Source organism: Rhipicephalus microplus, chromosome 7 (genome assembly GCF_043290135.1).
Source record: "Rhipicephalus microplus isolate Deutch F79 chromosome 7, USDA_Rmic, whole genome shotgun sequence".
Taxonomy (NCBI): Eukaryota; Metazoa; Arthropoda; class Arachnida; order Ixodida; family Ixodidae; genus Rhipicephalus; species Rhipicephalus microplus.
Genome location: NC_134706.1, coordinates 159,228,397 through 159,248,046, shown reverse-complemented (window position 1 = coordinate 159,248,046; position 19,650 = coordinate 159,228,397). Strand labels below are relative to the sequence as shown.

Here is a 19,650-nt window from a genome sequence, read left to right as displayed (position 1 = left end):
TCTGATGACTATAGTCTAGCGTAAGTCTATAGAAGGCCGACATAAGAGTTTCTGATTACCATTGGCTAGCGTTGGCCTATAGAGTCCTGCCATCTGAGTTTCTGATGGCCGTTGTCTAGTGAAGTGCTATCGAGCATATGCATTAGGTTGACATCAAACATCGCGTTGTAGACTAAGGTCCTATGCCGTCAACAGAACATTTGCTGAAAAGCAAATCAATAAATTGCTTCATTATTAATATGAATGTGTGCACAAATTACAGGATTGTAAAGGAAATACCATCAGACCACTTCCACCAACGAACAGATCATAGTTTTTACACGTCAGAATCTTTCGAAGCCGATAAATAATGCTGCAAGTATATAATGCCTGCATTTGGAAACACTCATTACATTTTCAAGCAATTTAGTTCAGATAGGACAATAAATGGAGCTAGTTCGTCCTTGTTTACAATTCTTGCAAAAGTCCTGTTTTATAAGTACAAACAAAGAAACACTAAATGAGACATTTCCAGGAATAACTGCATTTGTATTTAATTTTCGACTTTGCACTGATGATAGGGTCTTTTGTAGCACCATCGTGGTGGCACCCCTGCTGTATTTAAAACCTGCAAGAGAGAACATAAAAACTTAGAAGGCACTGAAGCATACGTTTTAGCGCAGCACATGAAAAGACATTGCAATAGATGAGTTATGCCTTTTTTTAAATAGTGATGTACATTTATCAGTTATATTAAATAATCCCTCTGGATTCAATGTCAAACCACATAGCCTTGACTTCATGCTGTGTTGAAAACAAAAAACTAACCACTATACATCAGTTCCGAGGGCTGCCGATTGATCAGTAATTGGAGAGAAGCCAGCTATCATGAACAGAGGAATCAGTTGAGTCAGCTTCTCTAAGGCAATATTGCAGAATAGCCTCCTTTCACGATTCCAATGGCACCCAATGTATGACTATGGCATGCAACAGTGGTCTATATTCCGCAACTTTGTTTTACACAAAGCTTCCACATTAAAATCCCTCTTCTTTAACTGAGAACTACTGAGGGCTCATGCTCAGAGGTGCAAAGTCATAGGCATGTGCAGGCTTTTCCTACACTTGGGTGGCAGAGAGGTTTGCCACGGCACTCCCCCTTACTTAGTTAAGTAAGCTTCCAATTTTGTAGCCCCCGTCTAAGTTAACAAGTTGGGGGAGAGGGGGGCTGCCCCCACTCTATTGCGCACGCCTATGTGCAAGATGAAATTGAGCAACAAACAGGCACATAAAATGTAGAGCTACGTCTAGGTGATACAGCTACACAACTCTAGTGAAAGGAAATAAAAAATTGTGCTTTTCGTAACCTAGATAGATATGTGGGCTTTAACGTCCCAAAACCACCTTATGATTATGAGAGACGCCGTAGTGGAGGGCTCCGGAAATTTAGACCACCTGGGGTTCTTTAACGTGCACCCAAATCTGAGCACACGGGCCTACAACATTTCCGCCTCCATCGGAAATGCAGTGCTTTTTGTAACCTACAGCATATTACACAGATATGCATGTGTAACAGGTTACAGGTCGTTTCTACACATCTTTCTACAAGCAACTGATTGGAGGAAGCAAGCAAAACATTTTTGTACCCTTGATTCTTTTTGCATAATATTCTATAGCTAAAAATACATTATTTAGGTACCTTGAAGAGGTGACAAAAGCTTTATAAAAAAGGAAATATTTTTACCTAGCTCCATGCTTTAGAGTGCACAGTTGTCCATGTTCACTAGCCAGTATTGCAAATTATGAAATTGATCGCTGCTCATTAATAATCACAAGAATCTACACTAGGGTGTGTTGGCATTTACTGAACGTCTTGATGGGACAAGGATAGGCACTCTTTCAAAAGAAAACTTTCAACAGCAGAAAAAACATGCACAATCAAAAGGGCGACAACACGAGCTAGCACTACTTTGTGTCCTCTCCCTTTTCTCTGTTCATATTTTGCCGTACCTTACAAAAGTTTCTAGGCGATGAATTACCAACCTGACCAAACACTTGCGTTACTAAAGTATTTAAGGAAATAGCACATCACAGTGTTAAACTCATGACTATTTTAGACCATGCAGATGCCCAAAATATCGCCTAAACCCTTACGTCACAAGGATAATGCAATTTAGAGTGTATGTAGGAGCTCAGCGAGGAAATAAAATGTACACTCAGGAGTGAACAGCATCATTAGCTAAGACGCCGGCACAGAAAGAATAATGGATGCACCAGTCCATGTTTTTTCTTGCACTCTTGTTTCCTACCAAGTACGTACCAACATGCCCAGTATGGTCGGCATATATGTACAGTACTCACGAATTGAAACAGGACATTCGTAGCGCGTGGCCGCCAATGCATGTGCCACTGCTCATGGATGCTCGCGGAACCAGGATGTTGCACTGATGTATAGAGTGAGGGCGAAATCAGCTAAAGAGCAGGCTTACTCCTTCCGGTCGCTAAATAGTTGGCATTTAGTTCACAAAGTGCACACTGCCAGCGTGGCACTGCAAGACTCGCGCTTTTTTGCATGCATGCAGCCCAACTAGATGGGGACTGTGCGAATCATTTATATTGTGACTCTAGCAGACAACGCTCTCGATCGGCGCCCTTTGACGATGGGGCACATAGGCTGCGCAAGTAAGTAATTGGATACAGCTAAGATGTTGCGCCTGAAATGCGCTCGTTGACATAATAAATAGCTGCACAAAAGCATAAGAAGTTTTTCAAGCTTTTTGTCACAACGAAAAAGAAAAGCACCAGCCACGGGCCTGTTTCCGTGCAGCAATAAAACAATAACTAATTACTTTCTTGTCTCGCCCGAAGCAGTGAATAGTGTGGCTATTTTGCGTCGCAAGCATTTGTAGAGCTGTCGGCCACAGAAGAACGAGCGAGCTTCTCATATTTTTATTCAACAATAGGCCGCAGTTTGTCCTAACGACACTAATAAATTATATTATTTCCGTGTTGCATGAAGGAAAGCATGCCACACGTTTTCTTTCGTTTCGAGACAGAAACCACGAAGTAAACTTTTCATGCTTTTGTGCAGATGTTTATCATGTCTACAAACGCACACAAGGCGCAATCTACTAACTGAATCCTGCGTCTTACTTGCACAGCGTGCGTACTGCATTGCCTAAGCACGCAGAACGAGAGGGTCGTCTGCTGGCGTGTCAATAAAAGTGGTGCGCAGCGGCGAGCCAGTTTGGTAGACATGCGAATGTGCGGGAGCTTTGCAGCCCTGCACTGGTAGTGTACACGTGGTGAACTACAGGCTGACAATTTGGCAATCGGAAGGAGTAGCCATGCTCCATAGGTCTTCCCCGTATCCCCCTATACCACAACGCAACACATTGGTTCTGCGCGCACCCACGAGCGGCGGCACATGTACCGTCGGCCACACGCTCCGAGTGTCCTCTTTCAATCCGTGAGTACTGCACTTCCAAAAGAGCGTGAATTCATTCAACAATCTAACTTTGCAGTCTAACAAGGCTATTCAAGGCACTATCACACAGATTACACTTCTCTGCATGATAGGCCTCTATGTCTTGTGAGCTGTATTACATAAACACATTCATGGTATTTTCATAGATTGTAGTGGGAACATTTTCCAAACAATGTGATGAAACATGAGTATGTGCTGCCTCCCAAGAAAAGCTGTCCCTAATTCAGATGATCAACCTCTCAGGTATGAGGATTATCTGAGAAGGCTTTGTTAGAAAGGAATAAGTACTTGCATGTTGCACGATGTTACTTAAAACAAGATTGCACTACAACTTTAAAAAATACCACAAATCTGCTCATACACGTGAAAATTCGCAAACGAGCTGAAACAACAACCCTCGTGACTTCCTTGAACACGAATTCACCGAATTCTTGCGGCAGAATATGCACATAGCAAAAGTGTGCTTATTTATATTCATTAAATTTTTAGACTTCAATGTTGTTTTCAGTCTCTTTAAAAAGCACAAAAAATTAAAGACACTTCTACTTGTAAAAAAAGAAATCAGTCAAAAAAATCTTTTATTTCCACTAAAAAAATTTAAGGTAAAAGCAATCACCACGAAAATAGGCGAAACATGATTGTAAGTAAGATTTCACTGCACACAATTTCATGAAAGTCCAAACAAAATAGATGTTGATGGAGGAAACTTGAAAAGACCAACAAATCCTATAAGAGGGAATGTCGCTGCAGCCAACTTTCCAACTTATGTGATATTTAGCACAATGTAACACATATACCATCAGAGAGGACGCAGCACGTGCCCCAACTTTATACAAAATGGTTAATTGCAACCGAAGCACTAAAAAATACAGGGTAAGCATCATGCCGTAAATTTTTGTGCTTCCGTTGCAATAACCCATTTTGGTTTAAGTGCACCGGTCTCATCCTTTGTTATATTGAGCTAAATATTACCTAATGCTTAACAAACAATGCTGAATGTTTTTCCTTGTGCAACCCTTTAACAAGAACGCTTGCCTTGCTCAATACAGCAGTGACAAGGACCAGCTGTTCCCATTATCAAGATGCCTCCAAGTGTCACAACGTTGGCTCCAGCAACATTCCATGTTCAAGGATTACAAACCAAATGATGCATGTTCCATGTCCAAGGAATACTGTACTGAAGCGCAGGACATAGGCTTCCCACACCTAAGCTAAAAGACTGTGTATGCTATACCTCAATAGGTGTTATGTGTCCGAAATATCACTCTGTGGTAACAAAAAGAAATGCCTACCACTTAATAAGGCTCGTTAGGGCTTGCAGGAAGACCGCTCCAATCGCACAATGCAACCTGTCCTCTGTGTCGGGACCATGAACAGCTGCCATCGCTGATACATACATAAAAGATACCACAAAATATTACTTTCACACACAACAAACGTTATATCACACACAGATAGCGAGTACCAAACATGTCTTAGCAAAGTGTATACTGATACATTAACCGTAGCTGTGGCATTGCACGTACGCGTCCGCTTCAGCAACGGGATGTGCGGGGTGCGATCCCCAGTGCCAGCAGGCTACCCACCGGTAGCTAAACACACGTGGGCTTCGAGGGGCTGTGACGCGTCGCCCCAGTGGTGAAGCTTAATCTGCCTGGAGGACTCTCAACCCGTTGCGCGGGACCCGGTATACTGATACATTAAAGGGTAAATCCTTGAATAAAGGGATCATCGCACAATCAAAACAGGCAATATTGGACTAGTCCCTTCTTGCTGACAATTGACAGAGTGCCAATGAATGTTTCACATTCACAAAACTACGTAATAACACTATGCAGAGCATGCACATGTGTGTGGGTGATCTAAATGATGAAAACAATATTTGCAAAGAGTGCATGGTTAATGCGCACATGCCATGTGTAAGAACGAGCCATATATATTGTATTACATCATAAATGTAAGCTATTCAGGAAACAAACTGTTGGTACTCTGAAGCAAATTACCATGTATTTTGACTTTTGTTCACACAAGCTATCTGTAGGATTCCTTTATTACATAAGCCCTTCGCAAAAATATTAATATTCTGAAACTCTCTGTCAACATCTGGAAACATAGGAATAAGATCTTTTTGCTTCTAATTTACTGCCTCACAAAACAAAATAAATACTAAATCCCTGAATGCTACACATAGGTTATACATCCTCGTCACATAAGCAAGTAGGCAATATCAGTACAACACTTATGTAAAAAAGAAAGCACGGAAATACAACTTGAAACACCTGGTATGCTTCAAGGAGAAAAGAAACATTTATATAGCTAACAAAAGTTCACACAAATATTGCAACAAAGGGTGTCATGTGTTAGCTTAATTAACTAAATTGAATTCTCATATTATTCTACTAACACTCGATATCAAAATATCTTCAATGCAGCGGTAGGAGTGTACTATTAGTTTCAGCACATAATGTAGATTACTGAAATACGTATACTTCAAGTTAGCTCTCTTAAAACATCTATGAGGCAGCTGGTGTGAAATTCTAACCATAGAGAAATTACATGGATTTCTGGCATAAGGATTCGGTGCGCAGCCACGAAAACATTCGTGTGTGCTTGACAGGGTTGTGCGTTTTTCTATCTACGTGCCCAGTCGTGTGATTGTTTTGCGCGTAAAAACGCACAAACTATCGAGTTGAGTGAACATGAACTGCTCTCGCGACACCAGTATGTTTAAAAGCAGACACCTTTACAGGGCGACAAGGGATCAAAGGATGATCTCGTGCAGTAAACAGCCAAGAAATAACAGCACGACAAGAGGCTTGCATGACCGAAGGATATATTGCGTAGCGCAACGAGAATTTGCAATCAACGCACACAGCGACTGTTTCTTACGGTGATATAAAATAAGCCACCTAAAAACATACCTGCATATCAGGTCTCTGGTTCATCATCCCCGCTGTGCCAACAAGCCGCCCGGGCCATCGCTTCCTGCATACCATTTGTCACGCAATAAAGTAACCCAGCTACGTAGTTCAGCGACTTTCTCCAACTTACCGAAGTTTTGGCATAGGCTGTGCCCTCTTCAGTCGCCCGTCAAAAAGCTCACGCTCTCGCATAACATCAGTCACTGCTTGTCACACCAGGGGTCGAGCATTGTCTTCGGAAGCACACTCGACATTGAATCACGCGAACAACACGAGTAATCGATAAATGGAGGAAGAAATGACTTTTTAAGAGCGAACACGAAGGCGCGCGCCCGATATGGCTTTTTGCAGCAGGCAACGTACGTCTTCGTCCGCCACTCGATCAAAGCAGCAGAACTTTCCGACACGCGGAAACTATCCCGTAGGCGAATTCCAAAGGAGGATCAGTATACAATTTACGCAATATTTATCAACACGGCAATTATGTAACCGCGGACTTACTGCACATGTTCTTGCGTGAAGCTGGTGATGAGCCCGCAGTACGAGGCCTGTTGCAACTGCTGATTTACAAGCTTAACCAAAATGAGTGTGCAGGTAGCAGCACTAACGCGTCACTATCTAAATATTTTAAAATAACAGTCAAGTGTATTTATAACTTTTCAAGCTAAATAAAGCCTTCCTATTTATTAGTTTGCAATATGTGTAGTTATGCAGTTGTGTGTATTTTGTTTTGCATAACAAAAAAAGGTTTCACAACTCATGTCAACAGCAATGGCCATCTCCGAGTCTCTGCAACACAATGCCATGAAGTACAGATCTCAAGGGCAATGCTTTTGCAGCAGCGGCTTTGTTCGTGTGCAAAAAAGAATGATTGGCATGCATTCCTGCTCTACAGAGAAGAAAGGTATCTGGCCGGGTGTCCGTTCCTTTACGTCTCTACGCAGTGGTGTTCGGTGGTGCAATTATATACAAATTCCAAATCCGGACGGAGGCGGTCTGTCGGTGACGTCAAAAAATGGGCGGTCCGCAGCGGTCGCGAGGACAAAGGGAAGTGAACAGCCAATGAGCGAAATGAAGCCTCGCGTCATCATTTTGACGTGGACTTGGGGACCGTATAGCAAAGTGAAAAGTGTTTGTAACGTGTTGAAAAATGTTTAACTACTATTGATCATTATCAAATTGTGTTGGCACAAGTTTTCAAACGTTTATTAAGGAATACGGCACAATATAAACGTATTTTTCTCGTTATTGTTTTGAAATAAAGTTAAATTTAGCGGGACGGTACGTGGTAGCGCTAAATACAACCCCGTTTCAAGCAGTTACTGTTTTCATATCTCCCCCACTATACAAACCTAAACAGCGCAACTTTCGTAGTTGTTGGCTCAGTCGAGCGCAATCGTGGTGGAGGTCAACTGTACCAGTAGTCAACAGCAGCAGCGGCTCATCGGCGTTATCCGAGGCTCAGCGCGCGCTGGTGCTCGCCTTTATGGACGAACATCCCCCGCTCGTGGCGAATGCCATCGAGCTGCGGCACGGCGTCACTATCACCGACCGGTGGCAAGAGCTCAGCGACGCGCTGAACCATGAAGTGCCTGCGCAGGAATGGCAGGCTTGGTGGCGCAGGCCGGTGCACGAGGCCCGCCGTGACACCGCCGCCATCAGAGACGCACAAACGTGAGTGACCGTCGAATGGCACGGGCAATTTGTTCTGTGACATTAGTGTATATTTTCAGGGGCACTGGAGGGGGTTGGCTGCCTGGCTTCCGCGGCCGGGTTCTACAGTTGACTGGGATGACACGCTTCAGTGGCGTTTTTGGTCTCACCTGTCAACAGGTAAGCACTCTGCCGCCGCAGTATCACGGGTTCCTGAGCGGTACCATGACAGAGTTTGATATCTGAAGGGGTGCCTTTAGCGGAACCTTGTTAAACGGGAATAAAGCGCACGAGAAAGTAATCAAAAGTGGGTAGGTTTAACTAAAATCTCAGTTTGCAGCCCTTGCAGTACAAGGAGTATTAATTTATCATAAAACACGCAATGACTGCGGGCAAGTGCATGTACTAAAATGGTAATACATGACTTCAATGACCACTGAATAGCTACAGAACATTTCCGCAGATGTTTAGTACTTAAGGTTGCAAAATAGCCAGAGTAACGAATACCCACTTTCTGAAAGATCATGCTTACTACACTTTCCAGCGGGCGAATGTTCCCACTGCTGCAGTGGAAATGGATGAGGAGGCCACTGAAGCGGCTGAAGATGGCAGTGACACAGTAACACGCAAGCATCTGAGAACATAGTGCTTTATTGAGTGCAGGACTGGAACCTTGAGCAGGGCGACAAGGTGCTCAAGGTGAGTAGACCCTTTGTTTACATTTTACATAAGGGGTATAAGCATTCTCCATGTTCTATTATGATGACTGAAACCAACTTGGGCTGTAAACAAGAACCATGCATTGTATTGAGGGCATGGTATCGGGTATCTGCAATGATAAACCGCCGGGCAAAAGGTTGGTTAGTCCTGGGGCTCTTTCATGGTGAGAGATGCATTTGAGGACATTAATAAAGAGCAGTTTCAACAAATGTTTGTAGGTCCGCACGAGGAGGGCATAGCTTGTACACAAAGCTTCCCACTTTCAAAGGATGCCATCAGGCCAGTTGATCTTCAACTGAGGGGAAATTGTTGTGCCCGTTGCAATTCTTGGCAGCAGGAGCAGCTTCCAGCCACGAGATGGTTAAGGGTTTACCGGCAGCTCACTTAAACATTTACACCATGACGATTCATCGCAGGTGCTGTGGGAGATGAAAAATCAACCACCCGCATCGCTTCTGCAGCACGGCGTGTGGCAGCGGCACAGGAGAAGGCGGCAGCGGTGCAGGAGGGCACTGGCCATGGCTGAGGGCTTTCTGCGAGAAAGGGATACGTAGTTTAGCTTAATTTTTCGTCATGTGTTCAATGTTTTTTCTTGTCATCATTCATTAATGATTTGTCGGTTTTAATGTGTTTAGGTGCTGCTGTTCATGTTGAATTTTATACGCTTCGGGAGACATATACATAGTTTAGTTTGTTTTTCGCCATGTTTTCAACTTTTTATCATTCATAATTGGTTTAGTGTTTTTGATATGTTTACGTGTTGCTGTTCATGTTCTATTTTATTCGTTTTTTGTTTGCATTTAGTACATATTACTAGATTTGGGTTAGCATTTACTTTGTACAAGGAGTGCAGCATTTTTTATGTTCGATATATGCATTTCTCAATGTATGTTCGAGCTGTTCTAGTGGCAGTGTTTTTTACCCACATTTCAAAGGTGTCTAGTCATTCACACGGAGACCACGAGTGTATAGTTGACATTTTCTGCTAATTTTTCTGTGATATTTGTATTGTCCCACTGTGTTTTCTAGCTCGCTGTGATTTTTATTCAGCATTACCACATAGTGTAGTAATGTGATATCTTTTTGCATCACACTGTTTTGCAGTTCACTGTGATATTTTCATTTCAGCACAATGAGGCTAAGATGCAACAACTACATTCTGAATCTTGTTTGGGAGTGCTAAGCTAGTATGTGGTCATCTCGCACAGTTTCACAAAGGAAAATGGTCATCACAGCAACATGCCAGCGATTGATTTCATCTAGTTTTCATTGTAAACGACTCTTTGCGGGAATAAATTTCGAAAGTGGTATGGTTTGGGAGCCGCGAGATGGCTGAGCGAATTATTCACGCTGTATGCTATCAAAACAACTCGCCTGTTGTTTGCCGTCTTGATTTGCGTATTTTTTAGCATTGCAGCATGACTGCAGTCGTGAATTCAAATTAAATGTTATTTTAACATTCACACAATGCTTAGGACAATGAGCAAAAAAACAGCACAACTTGACGAGCACAATTGCTCGTCAAGCCTGGCGTGCACAATTGAATGCTTCTAGTCAGTCACTATGAGAAGATATGGACTTATGTATCATGTGTTCATACAACATGTTACTAATGGAATCTCGATTTTTATGCGTTCTGGTGAAAAGAATTTCGAGACGTTGCTGCATTGTTCGCACAATTTTGTGATAGCAACATTCAGCACAGAGTGCCGCTCATATATGCTTGCTCCAATCTAGTCTGTTGTGACTGTGATCGCTAATATAGAAAAGGGTGTTTCTGTTGCATATTTCATGTGCCACTTAAAGAAAATGCAGCATTTTGACATTGCCACCTTGCTTCATGTTGAAGCACAAGTAAGTACTTTGTGTATTCAAATGTGGCAAACACAGCCCTTTCATGTCTAGATGCACTAGAATCAGTGTAAATAATATATGTGTGGGATATGAAAACATGAAAACTCACCGTTCCTGTGTACTTCAAAAAAGGTCCAAGACAGCGCTGCTGCCGTCTCTGAGCAGCACGTTGCGTGGTGTGAGCATATGGCTCCCCCTTGGCTCTCCATCGTCATCCTCAGCTGGTGGCATGTCCACGACATACTCGTCCAAGGTCCAGTCGCCTGCATGCAACGCAATGTTGTGGAGAGCAAAGCAAGCATAGATGATTTGCGCTGCCCGATCGGGGTTGTAGAGCATCGTTCAAAAGTGGTGCAAGCAGCGGAACTTGCTTTTCAACACGGCAATACACCTTTCCACAACATTGTGCATGGATGCGTGCTCCTTGTTGTATCGGCCTTCGGAAGTGTGGCACGGTTGACTGCCAAGGACTGGAATTAGGAGCCATGGCTTGAGGGGATAGCCTGCGTCTCCTGCAATGTAAGCATAAAAGCTGAGTTCTCTGCCCAGATAGTACACATTAATACTTACCAAGCAGATATTCGCCAGGCTGCAGATGTGCAGCTAGGTGTGCACGCAGTGGGTTGTGTTCCCACACCCAAGAGTCGTGGCACGAATCTGGGAATCATGGGTCTATGACAATTATGCGCAGCCATGCTTTGCACACCTGCGATGAGGAGCGATATAAAATAGTACTGCATTTATACTCAGAATAAATCCCTTTTTTCTACGCATATGCAGGAAACAATGCGTACTAGTACAGTCATTGGTACAAGGAGCTTCACTTAGAAGGAAACACAGGGTGTAGCACACTGAGGAGGGGGGAGGGTGGGAGCAATGACCCCACCTCTGCTGTACACATGGCTACGACTTCCACTGAATGATCGATAAGTGAAAAGCTACGCGTTGCTCTTGGGAAAGAACACTCGTAAATACCAAAGCCAGCTCGTGCAATTGTGATTGTAAGCACTTTCGTGTTGGAAATACTTCCCTGTCGTGTATATACTTCTGCTACGTCTGCTGCTCATATTACCGATTACCTCTAAAATGCACAATTCAATTGCGTATGCATGCCAGTGCAAAAACGGCAACTGGCTCACGCACAAAACACTTGCCACTTATTATTACCGAGGCCTTGCGAGCCACCATCTAGCTCGCACCCAATTCCCTGCAGGTTCTTTTTCATTCGTTGCATTATTACTTTTTCCAACTTTGGCATCACAACTGAACAATTGCTCCGAAGGGCGAGTAATAAACGATCCTAACAGTACTTACGGTCATGACGTTCAGGACATAATAGCCCCTTCTGGACATGAAGCTCGCCGTGTCGGCCAGTCTGAATCCCTCTGGCTTGCGAATGGTGACCAACGTGCCATCGGCACACGCCAGCACCCCTGGGATGCAACCGCGTAGCACAAACTCCACCTTTGCCTGATCCTTAGCAGCTGTTGTCAGTAGGAAGTCCGCCACCCTTTTTCTAGCAGCCACGGTAATGATCGCCTCCGTCACCTCGTGGATGGTGTTGCTCACCGCCGGGTGAGACATGCCGATGTGTTCCTCGCGACCAATGCTCTTAAGCTACCGGTGGCGAAAAATCGCAACGCGCACAACACCTTTCTCTCTGTGGAAAGGCCACTGGCTCGCTGGCATCCGATGATAGGGTCAAGTTCGTCGCACAAGCTACGCACTGTTCGTTTGGACAGACGAAAACATTGCTGAACTCTTTAAATGCATCTTTTACCTCGCGTCATCGCCTCTGCTCGGTTGAAGCTACCGCACAGGCAAGGCGAAGTACCGTGTCAGTGGGAAACGCCATGTTGTCTAATTGCCCCGGTGCCGAAAAGTCGCGCATTTTTTCCATTTCAATCCAATCCAGGCCACCTTGCAGCCATTTCAATCCATCCGGTTGCTTTCGGGCAGTCTCTCCGACCGTTCCTTCGCCTTTCTCCGAAAACCGAAAAAAAAGAGTCACGTGACACCCCAGCCACGTCACTCATAACGTCACAGCATTCGTCACAGCTTGTATGGGCCAATCGCGTGTGACTCAATGGAAGAGACCGCCTTTGTCCGGATTTGGAACTTTTACATAATTGCGCCACTGTACACTGTACATTCACTGTTGGTGTTGGTGCGCTGTTCTGTACATTCTAGTACACTGTAGCTAGGGGTTGGCACACCGAGTCCGTTACCCCTTTCTGCCCTCCCCCCTCCCCGCGCCTTTCAGGCATTTTTTTGCGTGGTATACATAGAGCAAAATGACTATTCGCCTCCTCCCCTCCCCCCCAAGATCAACGAGGGATTCCTTTCCTTACCCTCCCTTGTTTTTTTTTTTTTTTATCTACGCCGCTGTCTCTACGTGACAGCTAGCGTTGTGACAGCAAAACAGGGGCGGGGTGAGAGGCATGAATGCGCATTAAAACTCTCTTCCTCTCCATCACGCCTTCGCTCTCCACCATCTACCGGTGGCGGGGAGAGGGGAGAGGGGCAGACATTTGGCAGCTGCCGCTCCCAGTCATATTTTTGTTGTAAAAGTATGACTGATATTTAAATACGCTTTCATATGCTCACTACAACGATACGATGAGTTTATCTCCTGTGCTGCCCTCGGTGTCCACTAAGCCCCACCGTGGTGGTCTAGAGGCTAAGGTACTCGGCTGCGAACCCGCAGGTCGCGGGATCGAATCCCGGCTGCGGCGGCTTCATTTTCGATGGAGGCGGAAATGTTGTAGGCCCGTGTGCTCAGACGTGATTAAAAAACCCCAGGTGGTCGAAATTTTCGGAGCCCTTCACTACGGCGTCTGTCGTAATCATAACGTGGTTTTGGGACGTTAAACCCCACAAATCAATCAATTATCGGTGTCCACTGATCGGCTAATGGAACCATCCCTCTCCATGCAAATGGCAAATTGGCACGTCTATGCAACTGTTTGGGGTACCGCTTCAGCGTAAGCGATCGACGCTATGCTTGTTAGATTTAAATACATATTCAAAATTTATGCGCGCAAGGTAGTTCAAAGCACCCCTGAATGCCCCAGTAAAGTTTGCCTCCACATCGCGCTTCTGGCACGAATATCTCATCATCATTAATAATAATAATAATAATAATAATACTAATAATAATAGTCGTTATTGGTGTTTTTTAGGTGCACATGTACAACCTTATAATTGTTTCTGGGCACACTACACGAATAAGTGAATAATAAATCATTGATTACTAATGAAATCGCAAGCCTTAGATGCCTCATTGAAAGTAAAATTTGACCGTTGGCAGCGTCTCGCATCCTGCAATGTAGGGAACGATAGATGCATGCAAAAAGTAATCACCACGAGATGACGTGTCATTATAGCGCCACATGATAAAGTCATTACATCGCACACAATCCCATCATAGCTTGTCCAAAGGCTGGCTGGCTGATTGGCTACGCAAAACGGTGTCATTAACCGTGGAGGCAATGCATAACCACATTAGTTGCAGAAAGTTTTCGAAGGGCGGCAGGATGAACAAATGAACTGATTGGAAAAATAAAGAGATGGCTATCGCCTTCGAGTTGTCTTACGTGAATTAATGCATAAGAGATTCTGGATTATTATTATTATCATTATTATTATTATTATTATTATTATTATTATTATTATTATTATTATTATTATTATTATTATTATTATTATTATTATTATTATTATTATTAAGGTCTAGCTGATTTACACTTAAGCATGTGTATGAAGACATTCCCTTCATGTCGATGTTATATTTACTGAAACATGGTCGAAAATTCTATGGGAATACAAACAGTTTAGTGTTTTAGATTTCCGAAACACAACATGTACGTGAATGTCGAGATCAGCAAGTAATTGAATTAGACTTAGGTGCACGTTAAGAAATCACAGATCGTCGAAATTTCTGAAGCACTCCGCTACGGCGTTCTTCATTATCATATAGTGGTCTTGGGATCTAGAATTCCCGCGATTATTACATTTAGTAGTAAGAAATTGAGCTTTTGTTGGCTCTAAAGGATTAACGAAATTTTTTTTCATTGTGATGTGTTTTGACATTAGGAAACGCACTGGAAAGTCTGCGTACTTTGATCATCAGAAATCCTGGTGCATGTTGTCGTCTGAGTCTCTATTGCACACCTGATGCTAAAAGACATTAGGCTTTGCAGGTCTAATGTCAATCTAGTGACTCATTAGGTGTGCATTAGGTGTGCATTAGCTGCACATTAGACTCTCAAGATTCATTTTCATAAGTGTTGCTACTTTTTAATAGCACTGTCGCCTCTCTGGCCACCATTTCCGAGGCGAAGGCACTGAAGGCTGCTCGAGAGTCAGTATAAATATACGGCCGTCTAGAATCCTGCATCGCCAGCGCAACCACCACCCGCCCTGCCACATCGGTCATTGCAGCGGGTACCAAGGCCACATATAGAAACACGGCCTGTTCGCTGACTGCTGGGACCATGAATTCACTTGTGCACCCACACTGAGCTGCATCCACAAAGCTTCCATGCCTACCGTTTTCTGCATTATCACCATCATGCAAGCTGCTGCCTGCCAACACTGTGCTGTGGGTGCACATTTCAGATGCAAAGCAGTTCTTTGACTAGCCCGTGTAATGTTGTTTGTCTGTGTCTCCGTTCACGCGCCGCATCGCGTTCACCCTCTACAGTGTACTAGTACATTCTACCTGCACTGCAGTTGTTGGAGCTATGCCAAGTAGGTCAAGTCGCAGCAGCGCGTTGGCGTCACTCTCCTGTACACGCAGTAGCCACCGGCTCCTGCCAACACACCTAGGTGGTGTTGCTGCTCCACCCACTAGCAACATACTTCTCTCTCGCTTCACTCTATCCACCACCCACAACGATGGACCACACGTCGAGTGGAAACACTCTTACGGCTCGTTTATCTGTGATGAGTTCAGCCGAAAAATGGTTTTATCATCATCATCAGCCTGACTACGTCCACTGCAGGACAAAGGCATCTCCCATGTTCCGCCAGTTAACCCGGTCCAAATGGTTTATTAGGAAAGATTAATTTCAAATGCAGTTGCCGGGTCATGGCAGCACCTGCAAATAATGAATTTGTACTTGTTTGCTGAAAGTATTATGGCTCATGCTGTTGATGATGATGATAATGAACCTTCCGCTTTTCTGGCACTCGCCCACAAAGGGGGATCGGCCAAGAACCGGGCGGCAGGATCATCAAGTGTGCTAAGTCAGGCATTCAGGTAGTCTCGTAGCCGTAAATAATAACAATAGGCTAACAGGGTAATCTCTTTGTTGCCCTCATGTACTCGCACACAGCAGAGAAAACCTCCCTGTGGCTATAACCTCATGTATTCCCTCCGAAGGATAAAATTAGTTCCACGTTTATTTTTAAACCTAGCTTCTCAATTGGTTCGACCAGGTATCTTTTCCTTTGATAAGCATAACGTTGACAGGATAAAAAGAAATGATCTATTGATTCCGATTCCATGCAAAAGAGACACGACGGAGATGCTGTTAGTCCAGCTTTATGTAGGTAGTAATTCAGATGCGGAATTCGGCATCGTAATCTGGTGATTGTAATTTCTAACTGCCGAGATACACACCACTGTTTGTTCCAGCAATATCTTAGATGTACGAAGTCTCTGACTTTATCCAATGACAATTTTTCTATTTCTTTGTGCAAACAATCCTTTCTATGTCTGAGTGCTGTTACGTAGGCGAAATCAGGTAAAATAGGAAAGAGTGGTCCGCTTAAAGATGCTTTGGCTAACGAGTCTGCTATCTCATTTGGATAAATCCCGCAGTGGCCAGGTATCCATAGCAAGTGAAGTTTTTTCAGGTTTTCTGGTAATAAACTGCTAATCACACTCAATAATGTCAATTTTTTTGCTGTAGATAGTGCAGTGCATACTGAGAAAGAATCAGTAAGTATGACCGCTTCTGATTCGCTTGCAGGAAGTTTACGAAGTGCTAGAACTATAGCAAATAATTCAGCGATGAATATGCTGTTGAAACCAGTGAACATAGCACGCGCCTAAAGAAGAGAAGAACGAGGGATCGCGCATGACACGAGGAGCCTCGTTCTTTTTCACAGGGACGTCTGCTCTGCGGTATTTGAATACATAATTGAAACAAAGCGATTGCCATGTTAATCTGCCTATATATATGTATATATATATGTGTGTGTATGTGTGTGTATGTATGTGTATATATCTATATATATATATATATATATATATATATATATATATATATATATATATATATATATATATATATATATGTATATATATATATAGACCCACCATTACCTCTGTCTCAAATCGCATCTGATGGCCTGCATCGCTCCCTGCTCAGATATACTCCTTTTTCGATTTTCGGCTTTCCTTTCTATATTTTTTTAGCCCAAAATTACGTTTTCTTTGAAAAACCATTAGCCTTTTAGTTAAGATCCTGCCGCCCGGTTCTTGGCCGATCCCCCTTTGTGGGTGTGCGCCAGAGTGTCAAGGATCATCATCATCATCATTCGCTGGAATAAACGGCAGCGTTGAAGCACGCAACTCGATCTCTCCAGGCGTATTTGTCCTGAAAACCCGGTTAATCTACAAACGAAGTCTTGGGATTTTAAACATGCTTTAATGTTGAAATAAATATTTCAAAAAGTGGGAAGTCAGTGCATGATGTTTGATGTGCCACAGTTCGCGCTACACTCGAAGTCAGAATCTTACCAACAGAAAAAATAATAATAATAATAATAATAATAATAATAATAATAATAATAATAATAATAATAATAATAATAATAATAATAATAATAATAATAATAATAATAATAATAATAATAATAATGTTGAAAGTTGAAAAAACACTACATAAAAATATAACAATCAGCAGGTATTGATACAGCTTTAAGGCAGGCACTAAAATACAGAATAAAATGGACGGGCGCGCAGGCAAGCACATGAAGCGAATCTTAGGATCAAATAATGCACGCCGGAGACAAAGAGAGGAAATCACACTATTGTTTTTTTAAGACTATAGTTTTTTTCTTAAGAACCTTCAACGCAAAAATATTGGTTTGTCTGTCTGTACCTTTGTCTGTTTGTCCACCCCTAACGGTACTCTAAACGGCACCAAAGTGGCCAAACGATGCTTTAAATTACCAACCCCATCCGCAGCGCCCACCAATATTGCTCAAGGTTCAACGTTCATACTTGTGCGATTGTCAATTAAAAAGCAATTTTTGCGCATATCTGAGGCACCATAACACACATCAATATTATGTATGTGCATTTCTTACTAGAAAAGACATACATAAGTAATTTTAAGGACCGTAGCGTTTATCATGCTGCGCTGACCATGGAATGCTTGCACGAAAAGGCGTTTCCGACGCTTTCTTATGATGACACGGTGGTGGCACCTACCCGTCGCCTTGCGTTCTACATCTTATCGCCTCAGAGACGAGTGCGCGCTCCGTTTTCTAAAATAACTGCCAGATAGCGCTCATGTCTTTTGTGTGACGTGACTTGATGCGCTCGTTCACCTCCGCTGCACGCTGCAGGCACTATAACGCAGCGCCTGCAGAATACCATTCACAGATTTTCTTGCGCAGAACATCAAATGAATGTTTTGTTCAGTCCCTCCCGACGCAAAACTGTCGTCTTTTGATGACATTTGCAGTGTAACATGCAGATACGGGGCCAATTTTTTATTTCTGTAAGTTCGAGAAGTGAAGAGAATATTTGAAACAAAAACTTCTACGACAGATACAGTGCAGAAAATAATGAAAAAATTTTCCCACTACACGGCCGATCCCCTGTATTAACTATGAGCCAAATTGAGGAAAAGAATACATAAGCGACCCACACGAGTGAGTAGCCAGCTATTAGGAAGAGGTAACACGTTTTAATGAATAAATCATAAGCAAAAGAATGCACTCTGTTACAAATGTATCAGCATGCCCTCCATACCATTGTCAACCAAAGAGTGAGAGTGTACTGCGCAAGACGCTGGCAACCAGTTATGATGTGGTCGTAGTGCCACTTAAAATGGGGAATTCTCCGCATATGTTTCTTCGTGCCACCACGTCATCTGCATTGACTGTCTTGTTTCTGGCATAACGTGGGTACAATATTAATTGCTCGGATTGAACGTCCCAAACCGACAATATGATTAGTATGTCAACCGTGAGGGCTCCGGCAGTTTCGACCACCTGCACTCTAAGCCAAAAATGGCCAAAATGGGAGCAACGGCTGTTTTTACTCCTTCAGACCGACTGTTACTCTCCGAAAAGACCAAGCGGAACAAGATGGCCGACTTGTTCGAGAATGGGGGAGCAACTGTATTCATCTTAAGTTTGTAAGAGAGCAACGGAAGGAGGAACCGCTGTAAATGCTCTCGTCACGCAACGGTTACTCCCCGGCAGGACACCGCACACAAATATGCATGCCGCCCACATTGATATTCATGGGCCAGATTATTGTTTGTTCTGTGTGCCAAACTTCACCAAACCAAAACAGTGATTTATTTTAGCATCCGTAGATAATAAGATAGCAGCGCTGGCTGAACACAGAAGGCCTGAGAATACAGTACGGCAAATACCTAACACACGCAGCAGCAGAATGAAGAGTTGGCACGTCAAAGCGGACCGAACGCCGAAACACGTGCAAAACAACGATAAAAAAAGCCTAGACACGCCGTTCGTCCGCGAAGTAAGGGCGTCAAAGTCGATCAAGCACCGAAACACGTGCATAAGGAGCCCCCCCCCCCCCCCCCCCGCCTAGATATATCGGAGAAAAAAAAAGCGGACCCAGAAGCGCTTCTCATCAGCCATTCACTTAGTAGCACGCTTCACCGTGTAGTTTGAGGGCAGAATGACAAATCTGCGCCATCTGCGCCCGCACGACAAGTGTGGCGCTAGTGTAGCAAACGATGTAAGTTACAAAGTAATTTTTATTCAGTGTTTATGTTGACTAGCACTAAACAAAAATTACACTCAACTTTTTATATTTATTTA

The 19,650-nt window shown here is 43.5% G+C and overlaps 2 protein-coding genes across 8 annotated transcripts; one reads left to right on the top strand and one right to left on the bottom strand.

The window, feature by feature from the left end:
• The first annotated feature begins 7,359 nt into the window (after positions 1-7,359).
• On the top strand, positions 7,360-10,715 carry LOC142767692 (uncharacterized). The gene is made up of 4 exons (XM_075869882.1): positions 7,360-8,058; positions 8,118-8,217; positions 8,582-8,736; positions 9,174-10,715. Exons 1-3 carry the CDS (start codon positions 7,871-7,873, stop codon positions 8,681-8,683), a joined length of 390 nt encoding a protein of 129 aa, XP_075725997.1. The 5' UTR covers positions 7,360-7,870; the 3' UTR covers positions 8,684-8,736; positions 9,174-10,715.
• Positions 8,671-12,542, bottom strand: LOC142767691 (uncharacterized). 7 transcript variants are annotated; one of them, XM_075869877.1, is made up of 5 exons: positions 11,926-12,542; positions 11,182-11,317; positions 11,003-11,123; positions 10,721-10,874; positions 8,671-9,290 (listed from the first exon to the last, which is right to left on the bottom strand). In XM_075869877.1, exons 2-5 carry the CDS (start codon positions 11,304-11,306, stop codon positions 9,142-9,144), a joined length of 549 nt encoding a protein of 182 aa, XP_075725992.1. In that variant the 5' UTR covers positions 11,307-11,317; positions 11,926-12,542; the 3' UTR covers positions 8,671-9,141. The 7 variants fall into 7 exon arrangements, with proteins under 7 accessions (XP_075725992.1, XP_075725993.1, XP_075725990.1 ...); XM_075869878.1 differs by having other exon boundaries at positions 11,178-11,317; positions 11,926-12,539; XM_075869875.1 differs by having other exon boundaries at positions 11,182-12,542.
• Between the last annotated feature and the right edge of the window lie 7,108 nt (positions 12,543-19,650).